At 45.1% G+C, this 19603-nt stretch overlaps 2 protein-coding genes across 5 annotated transcripts; one reads left to right on the plus strand and one right to left on the minus strand.

The window, feature by feature from the left end:
* The first annotated feature begins 2534 nt into the window (after positions 1-2534).
* Positions 2535-7443, plus strand: LOC123149119 (cysteine protease XCP2). 4 transcript variants are annotated; one of them, XR_006474352.1, is made up of 6 exons: positions 2554-2872; positions 3983-4057; positions 4464-4899; positions 4980-5173; positions 5260-5792; positions 6193-6561. XR_006474352.1 is itself a non-coding variant. In XM_044568653.1 (6 exons), exons 1-4 carry the CDS (start codon positions 2758-2760, stop codon positions 5081-5083), a joined length of 444 nt encoding a protein of 147 aa, XP_044424588.1. In that variant the 5' UTR covers positions 2554-2757; the 3' UTR covers positions 5084-5173; positions 5260-5792; positions 6193-6561. The 4 variants fall into 4 exon arrangements, 2 of the variants coding, with proteins under 2 accessions (XP_044424587.1, XP_044424588.1); XR_006474353.1 differs by having other exon boundaries at positions 6208-6561; XM_044568653.1 differs by having other exon boundaries at positions 4750-4899.
* Positions 7444-9327: 1884 nt separating this feature from the next.
* On the minus strand, positions 9328-14168 carry LOC123153682 (transcription initiation factor TFIID subunit 5). The gene is made up of 12 exons (XM_044572686.1): positions 13884-14168; positions 13408-13489; positions 12924-12995; positions 12040-12127; positions 11834-11943; positions 11509-11610; positions 11103-11257; positions 10769-10879; positions 10623-10692; positions 10506-10545; positions 9997-10161; positions 9328-9888 (listed from the first exon to the last, which is right to left on the minus strand). The coding sequence occupies exons 1-12, from the start codon at positions 14015-14017 to the stop codon at positions 9761-9763; spliced, it is 1257 nt and encodes a 418-aa protein (XP_044428621.1). The 5' UTR covers positions 14018-14168; the 3' UTR covers positions 9328-9760.
* Positions 14169-19603: the final 5435 nt, after the last annotated feature.

The raw sequence follows: 19603 nt of genomic DNA on the forward strand, positions 1-19603 counted from the left end.
GAGGTCGCCCAGTCTCAGATCGACGACACGGCGGTGGTGGCCATCCAGGGGAAGAAGAATGGCCGGTATCCATGTTTCGATGGCTTGCTCACTCCTTCGATCTCATACACACAGCTTCGGGCTACCAACCCGAGCCAGTTAGAGAGTACGGGGCGTTCACAGACTCCCTTAGCCCTCCAGCATGCTGTAAGTACTTCCTCTTTATCTTTTTCTATCTAGCATTCTCAGTTTATTTTCAGCATTGCTCACTTAGAAACAACCTAAATTATGTAGGCATATAAGGAGTTTGTCGAGCATAGGAATCTCGAGGTGCGGGAGTACTTGAAACGAGTGAAGGCAAACGATGATTACAACCGTCAGATGATGACGGTTAGTTTTGCCCTCTTAAAACCAAGCTAAATTTTTGCACTTTCATTCCTTCTGATCTTCTAGTTTGCTTGTTTAACTAACATTCAGGCTATGTTGGCGTCTTGGAGTAACCGCACGGATCCACCACAAATGGGACCCCCACCACCACCTGCGGGAGAACCCCCACACGTGCCCATGTTCGATGAATGGGTGGCACTAGGCAGTGATGGTCCGGTTAGTACATTTGCCTAACTACTGGCAAACTAGTTCTCGTTCATTCAACACTATCATATCATATTTACCGTTAGAATCTTTTCTGAAACATGTAGGGGACCGGTGGCTCGACTCCTGCTCCGTCGACCCCAGTCACTCCGATCTGGCAGAGTGGTGGTGGTCGCGATGGCGGTTTTGGCGGAGGTGGTGGTGGTTTTGGCGGAGGTGGTGGTGGTTTTGGCGGAGGTGGTGGTTTTGGCGGAGGTGGTCTTGCTTGATGATTCCGTGCATGTGGCCGTCGTGCCATGCCTTTCATATTCCTACTTTTATGATGTTTCATGTCTTGCACTACTTTTATGTTCATGAACTTCCGTCGGTGATGATCTTTAGATGATGTGATGAACTTGAGTATGTTTAGATGATGATGGTGAACTTGAGTATGTTTAGATGAACTTGAGTATGTTTAGATGATGAACTATCATATTTCTGCATAATTTCATATTGTTCTGCTTTGAAATGCTGTCAAATGAATTGGAAAAGAGAAAACAGGGGAAAAAACTATGCCTACGGCAAAGCCGTTGGCATATATAAGCCCAGGAGTTACCAGGGCTCGCCACGTGGCATATCTATGCCGACGGCTTTGCCGTAGGCATAGATGGAAATCTATGCCGATGGCTTTGCCGTAGGCATAGCCCTGCTGCCAGGAGGAACCAGGAAACGACACGTGGCAGAGCTATGCCTACGGCAAAGCCGTCGGCATAGATTCATCTATGCCTACGACTTTGCCGTAGGCATAGCCCTGCCACCAGGAGTACCACGGGTTGCCACGTGGCAGAGATATGCCGACGGCAAAGCCGTTGGCATACCTCTGCCATGTGGCGTTGCATGATTCGTCAGCGCTTTTGACGGCGTCGTCCGTTGCCGTCAGACGAAAAACACTGCCGACGGCTAAACTATGCCGATGGCTGACGCCAGGCCATCGGCATAGGCCCCTATGCCGACGGCTATATTATGCCGATGGTCTGACAAGACTACGCTGACGACATCTACGCCGACGGGTCTATGCCGACGGCAACCGTAGGCATAGATCTATGCCGACGGCATAGGGGCCTATGCCGACGGCCCGTGGTCGTAGGCATAGACCGCGAGTCCGATAGTGAGACGCTGGGCGCGCTGTAGCTCGCCTTGGAGAAGACGCAGTGGCACTGTTTGTCCTTCAGGGAGACGGAGTCGTCGGTGGCGGACAGCGCGACGAGCCACGTCAGGAGGCCCCTTTTATTTTCACGAGTGTTGCACCATGATCTGCAGACGGCGTCGGACGCGGTGTGGAGACCGCCGGAGATGTCGCGGAGCAGATCGGCCGGGAGATCCGCCCACTGGCCGGAGGGCGTTGCTGATTCCATGGTGCGCGTGCAATCATTCGTCGATGTAGAGATTGACGCGTCGATTGTCATGTCCATGAAGGAGAAGAAAACCTTTGGGGCTCAATCGGTTCCGACTCTTTCTCTATGTCATCCGTGCGTGGGTTTGTGTAATTTGTCCACGAACGAGAAGAAAACAACTTATTCTGTTGTAGTACGAGCGTGCGCCAGCTCAAAAAAAATGTAACAGATCGGCCGGCTTCTTGTAGATCAAGGAATATCTTCCGCGATCTCCCTCTGTAATCTCTATTTTCCCTTCTTTCTTTTCGGAAACATCGATTACAACATGGACATGATACACAGACTCACACCAATAAACACGTGTTCACACAGGAAACCCTAGAATCGAATCTAGGCGAGAGGCGGCAGCGGAGACGAGCGAAAAGGAAACCTATCGAGGAGATCGAAGCTGCGTTTTGATTTTCGGCCGAAAAAAATGATTTTCGGCCGAATTTCGGCCGTCTCGCTAGGGCCCGATATATGGGCCTATCGGCCGAATAATTCGGCCCAGTTTGAATTTTTTTGTCCGGCCCAGCTTCAAGAGCCTTCTAGTTAGCTTCCGCTGAGACAAAACCACGAAACCCAAACGGCCTAACCCTAGAATCACTCGTTCCCTGTCCCTCTTCCTGTGTGCGGCGCCGCCGCTGCGCACAGGCCACATCTCCTCGCCCTCCTCCACATCTCCGGCCAAGGCGCTCGCTTCTCTGGCCGTCCTCCACATCTCCTCGCCTCCACCCCATCCACTTCCTGTCCTTTGCTTCTCCAAGACTGCAGCATGGTGCTCGGTGGCTGCGGCAACGGAGCTGATGGAGCGCAAGCCGACCAGTTCAACGGAGGCAGTAGCACGGGGCAGCGGCAGCAGCATGGAGGGCGTCCGCTTGACTGGGAAGGTACATATGTTCTTGATGCAGTTTCAGTATGTGTATGCAGTTTCAGTCTTCAGCAATTTGTCTCGTCCAAGTACGTGTATGCTGTTTCAGTTCTTCAGCAATTTCAGATCGATGTGGCTTTGTTTCTTGGTTATAATCTGTGTCTACTTGTGCTGCTTTAGATTTAGGATAGGTCCCTGATAAATGGCTTGGCAAATGCATATATCATACCGGGGTAAGAAAAATCGAGTCTTGATGAGTTGAACACAGTAGTGGCATTATTAATCTGAATTATACATGCATCTTGTAGTCACCAAGGATGCTCTAGATCTGGTAATATTTCTTTTGGTCCAACAGAAAGTGGGTTACAAACTTTGTTATGAACATCCTAAAATATATAATTGTTCCATGGACAAGGGGACTGCTCCTTGAAGCCACCGACTTGGATAAAATTGCTGCTGGCCGAGGCAGAAGCACACCGCACTAGCTGCTGTTATGTTTCCTTCCGCGCGTGTTACCCGAACAGGCCTTGGGTTCAGCTGCGCTTGCCCATGAATTGCTGCTGAACTTGAGTTGTTATGTATGATGGATGTTGCGAGTGACTCCCCCGTAAACTGTGTTGTTGAGAATATGCAATTGTACGTAATAATGTGTTGTCGATCGGATTGTTATGTTAATGATATTATTGATCGGATTATTATGTTAATGATGTTGTTGGTACTTCTTATTTGCACGGTAGGCCTTCTGTGCTCTAATGTTTTTGAGCTGCGCCATGCCGTCGATTTCCTGTAAAGGCTGCCTCTTGTGCTGATTTCTATCAGACTTCACACTTGAGTTATTTGCACAGAAAAGTAGATGTTGACCGATGATTAATTTCAATGGTCAGTGGTACCATTAAGTGGTGGTTCTAGAACTAAGCATCATTGGGTACAGTATGTGACTTGTCTGTTTGGCAAACTAGAGCATCGAGTTGTATATAAATTACTTATTCCTTAGTATGTGAACTAGAGCATTGGGTTGTACTGTTTTTTCTTTATCATTAATATGAGGACACCCTAGTAAGCAAGGGTTGCTTCCTTAGTTACCTACTCTTCATAACTGACTGGTGTCCTTTTGTCACTTGATTTTCAGGTAATGGAACTGCAAATAGGAATGGCAGCGGCAACCATGATGCAAGTGCAAGTGGTTCTCAAAGCTCTTGGAAAGGTAATATACTAACTTGATATGAGCTATGAGATTGCATGTGCTTCTTATAGAGCTCTAACTTAGTTAAAATAAAAAAAGATGGCATAGAGCTCTCACTTAATTTAGTACTTCCATGAAACTATTTGGTATTTGTTTGTAAATTGTTTGGAGTTTTTTGGTGTGAGTGGACATAACAGTACACTGCGCTGTCTATGTAGTGAGATGAGGATGATCACAATTTAGAGTATTTGGATCTCTCTTTCATATTTCTATATAGTAAGGCATATATCTTGATCTTATTGGTGCACATTTCTAGAGTATTTGCTTGGTATGTTGCCAGATTACTATGCTTTGCTTGTTCACAAGATGCAAATGGAATATTGTTAGGTTCAATTAAAGTGATGTTGTTTGTAACTTTGCAATGCAGGAATTAAAGATAATAACTTATATGATCCTTGGAACCATACATGGCCGTATTATGGGGGTTTTCATTGTATGTACTGTGGCCTAAAGCACAAAGGTGGAGGTGCAACCCGTGCGAGGGAGCACCTTGGTTGGATTGTAGGTAACATGAGGAGCTGCCCAAATGTGCCAAGAAATGTGAGAGATGCAATGAGAGAGGATAGATGCAATGGAAGAAGATACATTTATGGTTGCAGCTGCCGTCCTTGATCCATATACACATTACAGCCTCAACCTTTGCAACCATACAAATTATGCTACTGCACTAACAGATGCGATAGCGAAGATATTAGATCCAAAGAGTGCTCTTTCAGCCATTGATGAAGTTAGTAAGTTTAGGGAGTGCCAAGGAAGGTTTGGGACCAGATTAGCACAAGAAGCTGCGGCGAGAATGGAGCCAAGTAAGTCATGTTCTTTTAGTTTAGAATTTCCATTTCCTTTTGTTTTGTAATTCTGAAAATTTCATTGGTGATACTTGCAGCCCAATGGTGGTTTCAATTTGGAGGGGATCTTCCTGCATTGCAGAAGTGTGCAATGAGAGTTTGCTCACAATGTGTCTCATCTAGTGGGTGTGAGAGGAACTAGAGCGCCTTTGCTTTGGTGCACACAAAGCAAAGAAATCGCCTTTTATATGACAAGCTCCACAAGCTAGTTTCTGTCCGCTACAACCTAAAGGTATAAACCAACTCAAATTTACTTTGTACCATGTATTGTCCTTGCATGTCATATAATTTACTTGGTTTACTATTCAAACCTTGAAGATACGTGCTGAAGAAGATCAAGAGAAAGAGAGAGATATAGATAAAGAGGTTGATCCAAGTGCATTGCTGATAGATACAACAATGTTCGATGAGACGAATCCAATAATGGAGTGGCTGAATGAGGATGAAGATGATCCAATTGTGGATGGAGCTGATGCGGCCAGTGCTGTTTTTGAGAAAATAAGGCGCCTCAACTCAAGCAGGAAGGATTCTTATGTTGGTACAAAGGCTAATAAGAAGAAAAGAAAGAGGAATCATGATGAGGAGAATGAGTATGTCGAAACTAAGAGTGAGGATGACGACAATGAGAATGAATATCTTGATAATGAGAGTGAGGATGATGATGGTGTGAGTGAGGATGTTGAGGATGATCAACAATATGAGCAAGAAACACAAATGCAAGTGGAAGAAGACACACAAGTACAAGTCGAAAAGGAGACACAAGCAAGCGTTGGCAATTTGGAGACTCGTAGATCTGGACGGCTAGTTAGGAAGAAGACCAAGGAAGTCAACAGCCTCTACTCGTAGATTTGGTAAGTCTCTTCTTTTCGGTGTTTTCTTCTTCATGATGATTACTTTGAAAAATCTAGCTTGATGTATATGTTTGAAGTGGTTGATCTTTAAATAGCTTGATGTACATTGCTTTCTTATTCTGGTGCTCTAATGTTTATGCTCACTATGTACTGTTGTTCTAATTGTTACTTGTCAATTATCACCTAGTACTGTTGTAATTACTACTTATCTTCTTGTATGGATGTTCTAATTGGTACTTATCACCTACTAGTGTTGTTCTAATTGCTACCAATCACCTACTAGTGATGTTCTAATTGCTACTTGTCTCTTAGTAGTGCTATTCTAGTTGCTACTTATCATGTAGTAGTGCTGTTCTAAATGCTACTTATCAACTGTATTTGTCTTTGAAATGGTACCTAGCTGGTCTGATACTAGCTGGAGCTTGGAGCATGATGCTAGTTGGAGGCTTGGAGCATGGAAACTGGAGCTTTTTCAATGGAACAAGACCTCCCCGTCCATGCTTTCATGGATTTCTTTTGGAGATGTTGTTCGTTGTGATGCTTTGATGATTGTCTTTTGCTGTTCGGTGTGATGCTTTGATGGCTGTCTTTTGGAGCTGTTTCTATGTGAACTCCTTTAAATTCTATTGTTGGTTGTACTGAAGTATTTAAATTTGAACTATGTGATGGTTGTGGACTGTAAGTTTAGAACTAATGTGCGTGAGGGTTATATTGGACTGACACTCTTATTTTAATCCCTAGAGCTAATTTGCTAAACATTATATGATTACTCCTGATGGTTGTTGGGCTGATATTTTTTGTGAATTTTTGGTCAAATTTCGGCCGAATTTCAGCCAAATTTCGGCCAAATTTTGTCTGAAAATTCAAATTTTGATTTTGTAATTTCGTCCGAAATTTTGCCGATTTTTTTGAAATGGCCGAAATTCAGCCATTTCGTTCAGGGCCGAAAAAAATGCCAAACCGAAAGTCAAAACGCAGGATCGAAGGCGAAGGAAGAGGCAATTGATCATGTCACTCCGGCAGGCCGTCGGTTTCCTCCACACACGGAAGATGAGGTTCTCGCCGCCACTAACGACGGCTCCTGCTGCACGATGTATCCATTCCTTGAGGGATCTCCCCTTGGCTGACGGCCATCGTGGAGCTGCTGGTGTGGCCGCGGCCGTGGCTGCGTTGTTGGCTGGTGGTGGAGCCTTGGCCTTTCATCAGTACAAGAAAGGCAAGGAAGAGGAGGACATGAAGGAGATGTTCGAGGACTGGGTGAAGAAGTACAACAAGAGATACCGGGACGAGGAAGAGAAGGCCATGCGGTTCCAGATGTTCAAGGACACCGTCGACAAGCTCCCGCGCCGCCCAGAGGGAATACACTATTTAGCAGACCGGACAGATAAGGAGATCCGGAGGTTTAAGGCCTATCCGGACGGAATTCAACACGAAGAGTACGCAAAGTTCTACAGGGATCTCTTGGCCAAGGAGGAGAGCCACTGATGCTGAGGCCAGATGTGAAGCACCCAGCCAACTCGAAGTCTCGAATCTCTGGCCTAGAATGGTTGGTGTCTGGTGTTGGTTGATAATGTCTGGTGCAAGTCAGGTGGCTGGTGTAGCTAGAATTTAAGTAGCTTGGCAACTGGTTTAAGTTTGCTGCTATGTTGATCTGAACCATGCATGTGTGTCTGGTGTAGTAAAATTAAGTAGCTTGCACACTGCTTTAAGTTTGCTGGTATGTTAACCTCAACCATGCATGTGATGGAACTAAACAAACAATATTATGTGCTCAAAAACACCTACGCACACAGACCGGGTCAGAGTTGCCGAGCTTCAAGATTGGCAAAGTCACCATGTGCACCTTGTTGTCGCGTCACCTTCCACTCGACTAAGCACTACAAAAAAAACATATGTTGCCTTGTGTTTCTTGATAAGCCAAGACTCTGCTTCTAGGGCTCTAAGCTGAGTGCACTTGTAGAGCAAACAGCAACCTTGACTTGGCCAGCCATGTCAGCGTAGCTGCGCTACCAATAATCAAAATGATTTATTGGATAGCTAGATCAAGCTTCCACAACTTTCACAGACTACCGATGGAGTACCGTATTAGTCCAACAAAGGTGTTTCCTCCAAGATCTAAAATCTCGTTGGAGTTATCCCGGACAAGTTGTTTGCACCCAAATTTAGCCAATGAAGTAAGACAGATAGATTACTGATATCGGATGGCAATGTGCGGCTCAGCTTATTTGTACTCAAGTTCGTTACCATAAGATTTGATAGATTAAACAATGTTACTGGAACTCTAGCCTATAGCCTATTGTAACTGAGATATACCCTCTATAAATACGACAATTTCCCGAGCTCTCCGAGAATGTTTACATGGTGTTGATTGTGTGCAAGTAATGTCTCTTCCAAGGAAATGGTGTTTCCAGAGTAATTGACAAAAAACTACCACATTTCACGTATCCATCCCACAGAACTATTATATTTTGAAAACTGACCGAAAACTCCAGATTAATACTAATTTTGTGACAAAAAACTACCAAGTTGAGTCGATGACCGTTTTTATGATTTTAAACCCGTTTATGACATGTGGGACCGGTAGCAAAGTCAACTCTGTTTATTTTGACCGTGAAGTTAACCGTTATGATAAATGGGACCCACACGTCATCATCAACCTTGTTCTTCCTCCCCTCCTTCTCTGTTTGACATTTCAACAAGCACCTTATGTGCATCGGGCAGCACCACGTGCCGACGCGTCGACGCCGGTGAGCAGCGGCAGCCTGTGGCACCGGCGACCTTCTTATATTCCCACACTTTGTTGAATTCTATTTAAGTATCTTAGGGTGAATTTATTGAAAAATAATTTTAACCACAAAATAAAACTATTAATTTATCATGGTAGATGTGAAGCACCCAGCCAACTCAAGTCTCTGCCTTGAATGGTGTCTGGTTGGCAGTGGCGGAGCTATGTGTGCTCATGGGGGTGTTGTGGCCCCCCCAACCTAAGCAAAAAGTGTGAAGGAATTTTTTAGAGGGTTTAGATGAGTATAAATTTAGTATTTGGCCCCCTCAGGTCTGCCAGTTTTACCATTTGCCCCTCCTAGACTTTCTTCCTAGCTCCGCCAGTGCTGGTTGGTTCATACTATTTGGCGCAAGCCAGGTGGCTGTAGCTAAAATTAACTGGTTTAGTTTGCTGCTATGTTGATCTGAACCATGCATGTGTGGCTGGTGTAGTAAAATTAAGTAGCTTGCGCACCTGCTTTAAGTTTGCAACTAAACAAACAATATTTTATGCTCAAAAACACGTGCTCACACAGCGCCTGCTGAAGACCGGGTCAGAGTTGCGGAGCTTCAAGATTCCTTTGGTTTAAGTTTGCAACTAAACAACCAATATTTAGGAAACTTAATTTGGACCTCTGCGCACCTGCTTTAAGTTTGCAACTAAACAACCAATATTCTATCAGAAGTTCATTTGAGATAGCTAGAAAGACAATTATTTAGGAACGGATGGAGTATTTAGGAACGGAGGGAGTACAACGCACAATGATGTCATGAGGTTCAATAGAACATAATTAGAAAACTACGCGACACAAATGTCTGTACCAATCATAAGCTGTTGAAAAGAACATCAAGCCCAATGGACCTATTCCAAATCTCATCATCAGAAGTGTTCAAAATGAAGAACGATCCAGGAATATTTATCACAAGTATTTGCAGTTTTGCACTCCTCACACCCAAGATCAAGACTAAAACAATAGTAGTGCATGATCATTGTTTGTAACAATGAGACCAGTACTTCAAAAGAGTTTATTAAAAACTACTGAAATGAAGACACTATTAGAACTTCCGAAGAGTTTATTAAAAACTACTGATGTAAGGCATAGACATTGACTGTAACACCCCATGAAGAAATACTGAAAAATTAACTAAATAATCAAATGTTTTGGCCTGAACTAGGCAGTCAAGACACCCCATGAAGAAAGAACTCAAATGTTGTTTCCACGACAACGGCACAGAGAAAGGATTTGTTCACATACTTGGACATCCCAAACTGGGTAATTGTGTCCTTTGTAACAAACAAGATTGGCGTTCAGCTTGGTACTCCACAACCAAACTGTAACAAATATGAAAGAAAACAGACGAACTGTTAGTTTGATTAAACTAAATAAATGAACAAGGAAATGAATGGTACAAAATAAGCATAATGTAAGTGATGCTTTACTTGTTGAATCTGAAGATGATGACAGGAGAAAATCTCCAAATGGACTAAAGGCAGCGGAATAAACTGGTCCAGAATGACCTTGGAATAATGTATAAGGTCGTTTCCCCTCAGATGTTGATGACAAGTGTTCACCCTGCGAAGATCCATTCTCTCCTTGTGAAGTAGCTGAGAATCCAAATTTGCCTAATCAGCAAATACCATCAAGATAGAAATGAAGACCCTACTAGCTTAGGTTCCAGACAGGTTCCAGTCAAATACTGCAACGCCATTAAAATAATATAGCATGTCCAGCAAGTAGATCCAGAAGCCATTTTTTGTATGTTGAGACATGCATCAATGCTGCAACACCACCTTAAACTTCTAGGTCATAACTTAAACTGAATGAAATAAACTAGGATCTTTAGAACAAAAGGCTACCATGGCCAAATCAGGTGCGCAGTTACAGGAGCATTTCACCGTAACACAAGTGGAACAAAAATATCAGCAATATGTAGTGTAGAACGACTAACATGTTTTGGCGGGTTGACCAATCTTTGCCATATCCCAAACCTAGTGAACAATGAAGCTTTACCGGTTAATGTAGTGATCACATGAGAAACAAACTATCACCTAAAGGGACTACTAACCTTTACTGATGAGTCTGAGAACCCACCAACAACCAATGATCCATCGTTTGAGATCGATGAGCAGTTTAATCTGCATTCCGCAGGATAATGTTCAAACCAAAGTATGCACACTGAAACAGTTGATACTAAGTTAAAACTAAGCTTACCCGTTATGTGTATTAAGGAATGTGTAGAAGCTAACAGATGGCAATGCCAAGTTATTCAATTGTACACGGTTTCTTAGGTCGTCAAGCATTGATTGTTCAACTTCAACAGGCCTGAAACAAACGAGTAATTTTTCAGGATGACGCAAGGAAGACCTCCCCGTTACAGGCCCAAGCACATGACACTCACATGTCTGGAGTATTGACCCACATTAAGTTATAGGAATGGTATTTATTTTCAAAGGCTACAGTTCAGAAATTATTTAGAACACTTTTTAGAACTGTACATAAAACTGAGCTTCTCATAGAGAAATTTACAAAGAGGATAAAATTTTACATCGCTGGTAGGGTTAGCTCCGGTTTCACACGAGGTGCCGCAGAAATCATGCTTGTTTCGGATTTGGTATTTTTCCCTGTTGCACCTACAAGCTTATCCTTTTTGAGCTTTTTAGTAAGAGACCCACCCTGCTTTCCACCTTCTGAGGATTTTTTCTGTAGCAAAAACAATAAGAAAAATGAAACGCCGATCGTGAGTAACAAACAAGGGAAAATGGATAGCAGAACCAAGCAATGAACAGCAGCATTCCTGTTCTCAAGATAACAACAGAAGACGAGAGAACAAAAACATGCTACTGAGTGCTGGCAGTAAGACACACTAGAAGGAAAAGAATGTCCATGTTTCAATGGCAGAGAGCGTAGGAAACATAATATAACAAGGGTCCCATATTATGAGAGTTTCTTGCCTTGTTATTATCTTCTGCATCTGCATCCTTGCTGTCTGCTTCAGTTTTATCAGAATCTGAGAGTGCTTTCTCCATACGCTCCTCCACTGAATCTTCAAGCAACTGCATACAAAAAAATTAATTTTAAGAATAACACATGCCTAAGAATAATGAAGAATAAATAGAAAACTGAAAAATTGCTCTCATGGAAGAGCTTTGTTTAGGAAGTGGCAAAACAGTCCTGCTAGAGCCAGTTTATCCCTGTTTGATCGGCATTGCTAACCGTTTTGATAGAATAGATAATAGGAAACAAACACATTGATCACTGATGTGCTAAGTAACATACCCCCCAATGCACTTCCTTCTGATTTATCTGTTTTGCCAAGTCCTTACTAGTTCCAACAAGAGCAACAGCATCCGCATCATCAGAGATCAATGAAGGTTGCCCAGCGGATACTGCCAATATAGCATAGAGAAAAGTTGATGGAAAAGATTTGGGAAGTGAGGGTAAGTAAAATGTGTGATATAATGTCAACAGACCGGGAACTGTACCTTCAAAAATTATCCTTTCATTGATTATTCCAAGCATCACAAGAGCTTGTGTTTTCTGGAGATACTGGAGGAGTAATTCATATGAATACTGCAATGGGACACGAGGTAGAAATTTTAAACAGAGCGGTTGACTTAATTTTCTAGGAAAAACAACATCACAGCAAAGAAAGAAGGTGGATCATGATGTATCATGCAACGAGTTGCCAATTGAACTAAGAATCACCACTTGGAATGTGCTTCGCCAGCAACATATGTGAAGAATTGATCTATATGTAGTTTGTGTCCCAAATTTCGCACTAGCATTCAGTACATATTATAATATCATGATGATGTATTGTCTACTCTTATTTGCAACGAGTTGCCCATTAGGATTCAGGAGGAAAAAGTAAGAACAGACCTAGATTGTGTTTGTTTCCCTTGGTCTTAACGACACTTGCAAAACAAGTGGGGGGGGGGGGGGGGGGGGGGGGAGGTATGCGAGAATAGAGCATCTCAACTTCTAAATTTATTGTCACAGCAACGGATATGCATTCAGTGGAACGTTTTATCTCTGTGCATAGATTTAACTCACAAAAGGTGACCTAACCATACCATCGTAGCTGCAACTTGCAACAAAGAGATGGAATGCAAATATGGAGAGTATTTAACAAAAAACTACCACATTTCGTGGAACCGTGCCTACAAACTACCACTTTACAAATTTGTGCCAAAAACTACCACTTTCTCACTAATCCTTGACTAAAAACTACCATGTCTGAAAAGAGCCCGATTTGCCTCTTTTAAACACGTTTCTGACAGGTTCAACAGTGGTGTAAACAAAGTTTATCCAATAATGTACACAAACTACAAATGCCTTCTTTGCCCACAAAAATTTTACCTTATAGTGTGTGTCCCTCTGACACTAGATCCATGAAGCAATGGATGAACACTGGATAAAGGATGCGGAGTAATTCATGCTACAATAGAAAAAACAACTCAGAGGCACGAAATATATAGCTGAATACAAGGATAAAAAAGGCCATTCCATGAAATAGGTACATCAAATTATAGCAAGTAATCCATCCACCACAAGAAAATATACCATTTCCAGCGAGTAAAATAATGTAACAAGTACGTGATTATGCTTATGTGAATGGGCTTTTTCTTTCTTGAAGAAGCTCTGCAGTGTGAACACATGTCATAAAACACAAAGACCATTTTTAACCAGAGAAACACGAAGATAACTCATGAGCAGCATGCTAGATTAATGAACAGTGTGGATATAGCAGCTTCATGCCTCAAAATATCTGTGAATGCTGCAAAGCGAAGTGCATTCAAATGTACTAGAGCTGTAAACGTGAAGCACAATCCCCAGCTAATGAAACACACCTTGTATTGATCCAGAGAACTGTATGCCCATGTTCTTAATTTATTATAGCCATCATGGTATCTTGCTGGATCATTATCTGACCTGTCAACAAAGAGGAACATACAACGTTACATGACGGTAAATTTTTAAATTAACATGGATTTAGAGCACATTTGGTGCATGTTTGACATAATACTCTAGATTAGCCCCCCTCAACTGTGTTCAAGGCCCCTCTCAAATCTTGTTGAAGGTTTGCCATTCCTCAAGCGAAAGTATCAATTTCTTACACTCGACTCGACCAAGCTAAGCTAATTCAGAACTCGGAGAGCTTAAACCTAGTGGAAACAGCTCAACCCGAGTCAGGTGAGCCAATCCTGGCCGTATACGAGCCAGACCGCCACGGCTCGGCCACGGAACCACTAATTCGGCACCATTCTAGTACTAACGAACTGCACGAAAACGAGGGAATTCGCGGCGGGGGCGAGGGCGAGCGTACCTGGAGAGCGAGACGTCGGAGAGGGAGGTTGTGGAGTGGCGGTTGCGCTCCTCCTGCAGCGCAAGCTCGGCGAGGCGGAATCCCTTGCGGTGCAGGTACTGCTGCACCTTCCTCTCCATCTCCTCGTCCTCCATCGCTGGCTCGCCGGGGAGGAGGCGCCCTGGGGTTTAGGAGCGGGCCGGATCCGCGGGCGGGTGGGAGGGGAAGACTGGGGCCTGTTCGGTGCTGCCCCCGCCCCGCTAAATCCTCAGATTCCGTTCGCCTCGGTCGCTCGGCGGCTATGGAGGCCCGCCCTGCCGGAGAGGAAGACGAGGCGCCGGCGCTAGGCAGACCGAGACGGAGGACGAGGACACCGGGAGGAGGGGGGGGGGGGCAGCGCCGACAGCCTCGCCGCCCGCCGCCCGGAGCGAGAGCACGAGCAGCCGGCGTAGGGTGGCGGTGGAGGGCTGGCGTGGGGGAGCGGCGGTGGAGAGGCAGGACGGGGCGGGGGCTGTCAGCACCGGCAGTCAGTCACTACGAAGCTACTGTCCAAAAGATGCGACACTTACGGGTTCAGTTAACAGACAGCCCGAGTCCCACGAGAGGAAATGGAGGGACGAGGCTATCTTGCCCGAAGGAGAGCTCGGTGAAGACTAGGATCGGGCTCTAGATCATCTCTAGCATACCCCGTGTAATGCCGACCCGTAAAACATACTAGATCGTTGATGACGCACGTTGTTGCGCCCGTCTATTTTGACTCTTAGTTGTTAGAAATATAAGAAACTTACATACATTTGTTTGAAGTATTGTGCATTCTTGTAGCTTGTGGTTCTCTCTTATTTCTCAAATAACCATGACCGTGATGGCATACGTTGCCGCACCAATCAGTTGTCCAACAAAATTCTAGTGATGACTGTGCATTGAAGTTAATTTTGGATGAAGTAATATATGGTCATGATTGCATATTATTATTAATCAGTTTGCATAGGCGTAATGTGATTTTAGAAAAGAACTGGGTTAGTTCTTGGATCTTATATTCGTTTAAAGTTGCTTTGAACTTGGTCCTCCAGTGTATATGTTTTATTATTATTAGGACAATTCATGGTACATACATGATTTGCGGTATCCATCCATTTTTTACACAAAATATAAAATCTTGAAGAATTTAAATATCAATTCAACTAAAAGTGGAAAGTGTAAACTCAGGTGCCCAATCATGATTATTCAGCGACTCTACTCCTCCTAGATACAAACTATCCACAACGATTTTTGTGCTTCTTATTTTGATCTTGCATTCTATAAAAGTATGATACACTTTGGCGCTTCAAAAAAATATAGCCTTCCTAAACTGCCATCGACGCATACAAAGCATAATGTCTAGCTGATAACAGGGTGCATGTTTAGTTTTCATTTACCACTAGAGGTAACAGATCTTGATTATTTTTTATATTTTATTAAATCTGTCTTCCAATGTTTCAAATCGTCCCGTCAGCAGGTTTATATAGGTATGGTAGTGATCATCTAACTCACTCGAAATTAGAAAAGGTTAAAAAATCATGCTAGCTATGGGCTCGCCATTTATCACTGACTTTTTTGTGGCCTTATGCTCCATCTTGCCTTAGGAATACTACAAGGATACATATGGTGCCCTACGACATCCAAAAGATATCAACTAAATGCAACGAAATTTCAATGCTGAAGAAATCGAAGTGTCTTAGAATTTACCATGGGCAGTGGAAAAAGATGAGAAAGTTGTACTTGAGAAAGTTGTACATGAGTAGGCATCTTACCTGAATAATGTAAAACGTAGGTTTTGGGGGAACTGGCTCAACCCTCAAAAGGGTGGCCTATCACATATATATAATGATGACATACAAGTCCAATACCAATAAGGTATGGTTTACACAGTTGGGCTACAATACGAAGTCTAACACCCTCCCTCAATCTCAACTCACTCCTGAAGTATCTAGGAGGTTGAGATTGCGCCTACAGACCTCAAACATGGGAGAAGGTAGAGGCTTGGTGAAGATGTCTGCAAGTTGATCTTTTGAAGAGATAAACCTGACTTGTAGTAGCTTCTGTGCAACATGTTCCCTCACAAAATGGTAGTCAATCTCAATGTGTTTAGTCCGTGCATGGAACACCGGGTTTGACGACGGAAACGTAGCACCGATGTTGTCACACCAAAGGACCGAAGGATGTGGCTGAGCAACTCCTAGCTCTCGAAGTAGGGACTCAATCCATATAAGTCCATCAGTTGCATTGGCAACCGACTTGTACTCAGCTTCTGTGCTGCTGCGGAAAATAGTGGCTTGCTTGCGTGCACTCCAGGTGATCAGATTACGATCCAAGAACACAGCATGTACCCCCGTGGATCGCCTGTCATCTGGACACTCAGCCCAATCAGCATCAGAGAATGCAGAAAGAACTCCGGAGGAACTGGGGCGCAGGTGAAGACCAAAGGAGATAGTGAGACGCACATAACGCAGTATGCGGCTTCACAGCAGACCAGTGTACATCAGTAGGAGCATGAAGATACTGGCACACCCTGTTAACCGCAAAGGAGAGATCAGGACGCGTGATCGTCAGATACTGCAGGCCACCAACAATACTCCTGTACTCAGTAGCATCCTCAGGAGAGAGAAGAGCACCATCAGCAGCTGAAAGGGTGTCAGTGGAGGACATGGGCGTAGGCGATGGCTTGCACTTGAGCATACCAGCACGGAGCAAGAGATCAAGAGAGTACTTCTTCTGGGTGAGAGCCAAACTGCCACGAGACTGATGAGCGACCTCAATACCCAGGAAGAAATGAAGCTATCCCAAATCCTTAACTGCAAAATCACGACCAAGTGCAGTCACAAGAGCATCAACAGCCGTCGGAGATGAGCTCACCAGGACAATATCATCCACGTACACAAGGAGGTACACGGTCACACTCTGTCGCTGAAACAAGAACAGTGAAGTATCAGCCATCGAAGGAATGAACCCATGAGTACGTAGAGCTGAAGCAAGGCGAGCATGCCAGGCACGGGGAGCCTGCTTCAGTACATATATGGCCTTCGTCAGATGACAGAGATGATGAGGCTGAGTGTGACCAACAAATCCAGGTGGCTGCCGCATGTAAACCTACTTTTTCAAGCAATCCATGAAGAAAAGCGTTCTGCACATCAAGTTGGCGGAGAGACCATCCGTGAGAAACTGCCAGAGACAGAAGAAGTCGAATAGTGGTAGGCTTGACAACTGGGCTGAATGTATCCTCATAGTCCAGGCCCTGACGCTGTTTAAAGCCCTTAGCCACGAGGCGCGCTTTGTAGCGCTCAATGGAACCATCTGCATGTTTCTTCACCTTGAACACCCACTTTGAATCAATGATGTTGACGCGAGACGGAGGGGGAACAATTGTCCAGGTCTTATTCTTCATAAGAGCATGATATTCTTGTTCCATAGCAGCCCTCCAGTGTGGAATACTCATAGCGGCTTGATAACTGCGTGGTTCGGCGGTTGGATCATCCACAACATGAGCCGGGCAAGCAGCAAGATAGGTGACCGTGCCATCGGTGCGCTCTTTGGGACGAACAATACCACTGCAGCTGCGAGTGTGTGGACGCTGCGGGGGAGCAAACACCGTGGCCGACGGGATGTCCGGAGCAGGTGAGGCCGGTCCAAGGGACTCCGGCGAAGAAGGACCGGGTGACGTCGGGCCGGGCGACGGCGGACCAGGCGATGTAGGCCCCGGCGGCGTGTGAGCCGCTGTAGACCCGGGCGAAGTAGGCACTAAGGACGCCCGCACGGATGGCGAGGGCGACGATGGAGGGGAGTCCGGGCGAGAAGGTGGCGACAGAGACTGCTCAGAGGAGGCCGTCGTAGGCTCTGGCCCGGTCACAGTAGCCAACGTGGGCTCTGGCCCAGGCGCGGTTGGAGACAGGGCGCCCGGTGTGGGGTCGAGGACGGGAGGCGGTGCATGCACCGGCCGATCGACGTGCACCACAGGAGACGTAGCGGGTCCGTCAGGGAGGAGTTCCAGGCGAGCTTCACGTCCAATTCCTGCACCATGATTAGGTAACAACACAGGCAAATATGCAACATCTTCAAATTGGCCAGGCATAAGAGGAGATGAATGCATAGATGGTGCTGTGGTGGATGACTGAGGCATGGCAGAAAAGGGGAAGACGGTCTCATAAAAAACAACATCCCGAGATATGTAGACTCAATTGGTTGGGACATGGAGACACTTGTAGCCTTTATGGAGAGAACTATACCCTAAGAACACACACTTTTTGGAGCGAAACTCAAGTTTGCGATCATTTTAAGGACGAAGATGAGGCCAGCAGGCACACCCGAACACCTTAAAAAAGGTATAGTCAGGAGTTTCACCTAAGAGAAGCTCAATAGGAGTTTTCATATTAAGAACACGCGTAGGTAATCTGTTAATGAGAAAACACGCGGTGGCAAAAGCATCACTCCAAAAACGAAAGGGTACAGAAGCATGAGCAAGAAGTGTGAGGCCGGTCTCAACTATATGGCGATGTTTGCGCTCAACAGCGCCATTCTGCTGATGTGTATGCGGGCATGATAAACGATGAGAGATCCCAAGCTTATTAAAGAAAGTGTTGAGGTTGCGATATTCGCCCCCCCCCCCAATCTGATTGAACATGGATAATTTTATGCTTGAGTAGACGTTCAACATGCAATTGAAACTGAATGAATATATCAAACACATCAGATTTGCGCTTAAGAAGATAAAGCCAAGTGAAGCGACTATAGGCATCAACAAAACTGAAATAATAGTTGTGACCACTAACAGATGTTTGTGCCGGACCCCACACATCAGAAAACTCAATTTCAAGAGGGTTCTTTACTTCTCTAGTAGATGAAACAAAAGGTAGCTGATGACTCTTGCCTTGCTGACAGACATCACAGACAGACATCTCTTTATTGCTAGACACTAATGGCAGCTCATGACGGTGGATAATGTGGCGAACGATGGGTGTGGCGGGGTGACCAAAGCGAGAGTGCCACTGGGAAGGGGACACACGAACACCGCTGAAGAGGCATGGGGCGGATGGATCCTTCAAAAGGTACAAGCCTTGGCTCAAGCGGCCACTAAGAAGAACGTCTCGGGTTGTTCGATCCTTAACAAAAAGATTAAAAGGATGAAATCCACATAGGACATGATTATCAAGGGTGAGCTTAGGAACAGATAAAAGATTACGTGTTACCGAGGGTACCCGTAAAACATTACGAAGGTGGAGCTGCCTAGAGGGATGACTAGTTAAAAGAGATGCTTGGTCAATATGAGAGATGGGCATACCTGCACCATTGGCGGTGTGAACCTGATTGTGCCCGTAGTAGGGCTGGTAGGTGGAGAGTTTGTTGAGCTCGTTCGTCATGTGATCCGTAGCGCCGGTGTCCATATACCAGGCTGGATCAACAGGGTAGGATGGTGTGTATCCCTGCTCGACGCGCGGGTCCTTGCCCTTGGCGGCGATGTGGGCAGACGGGGCGACAGCGATGTGGGCAGCCAGGACGGCGGCGGGAGGACCAAATTCTGCCATGGCAAACTGGCGCTCGTTGCCCTTGTCGCCGATGCCGATGCCAAGGAAGCTCCTCTGAAAGCGGCGGTGACACTTGGAGGCGACATGGCGTTCACGACCACATAGCTGGCACATCACCCTAGTGCTAGGGCCCCCACCCAGGGTCGATGTAGGGGGCGGGGCTGTCTTGCCAGGTGACGAGGCAGG

The sequence above is a fragment of the Triticum aestivum genome, chromosome 7A (assembly GCF_018294505.1).
Source record: "Triticum aestivum cultivar Chinese Spring chromosome 7A, IWGSC CS RefSeq v2.1, whole genome shotgun sequence".
Lineage (NCBI taxonomy): Eukaryota > Viridiplantae > Streptophyta > Magnoliopsida > Poales > Poaceae > Triticum > Triticum aestivum.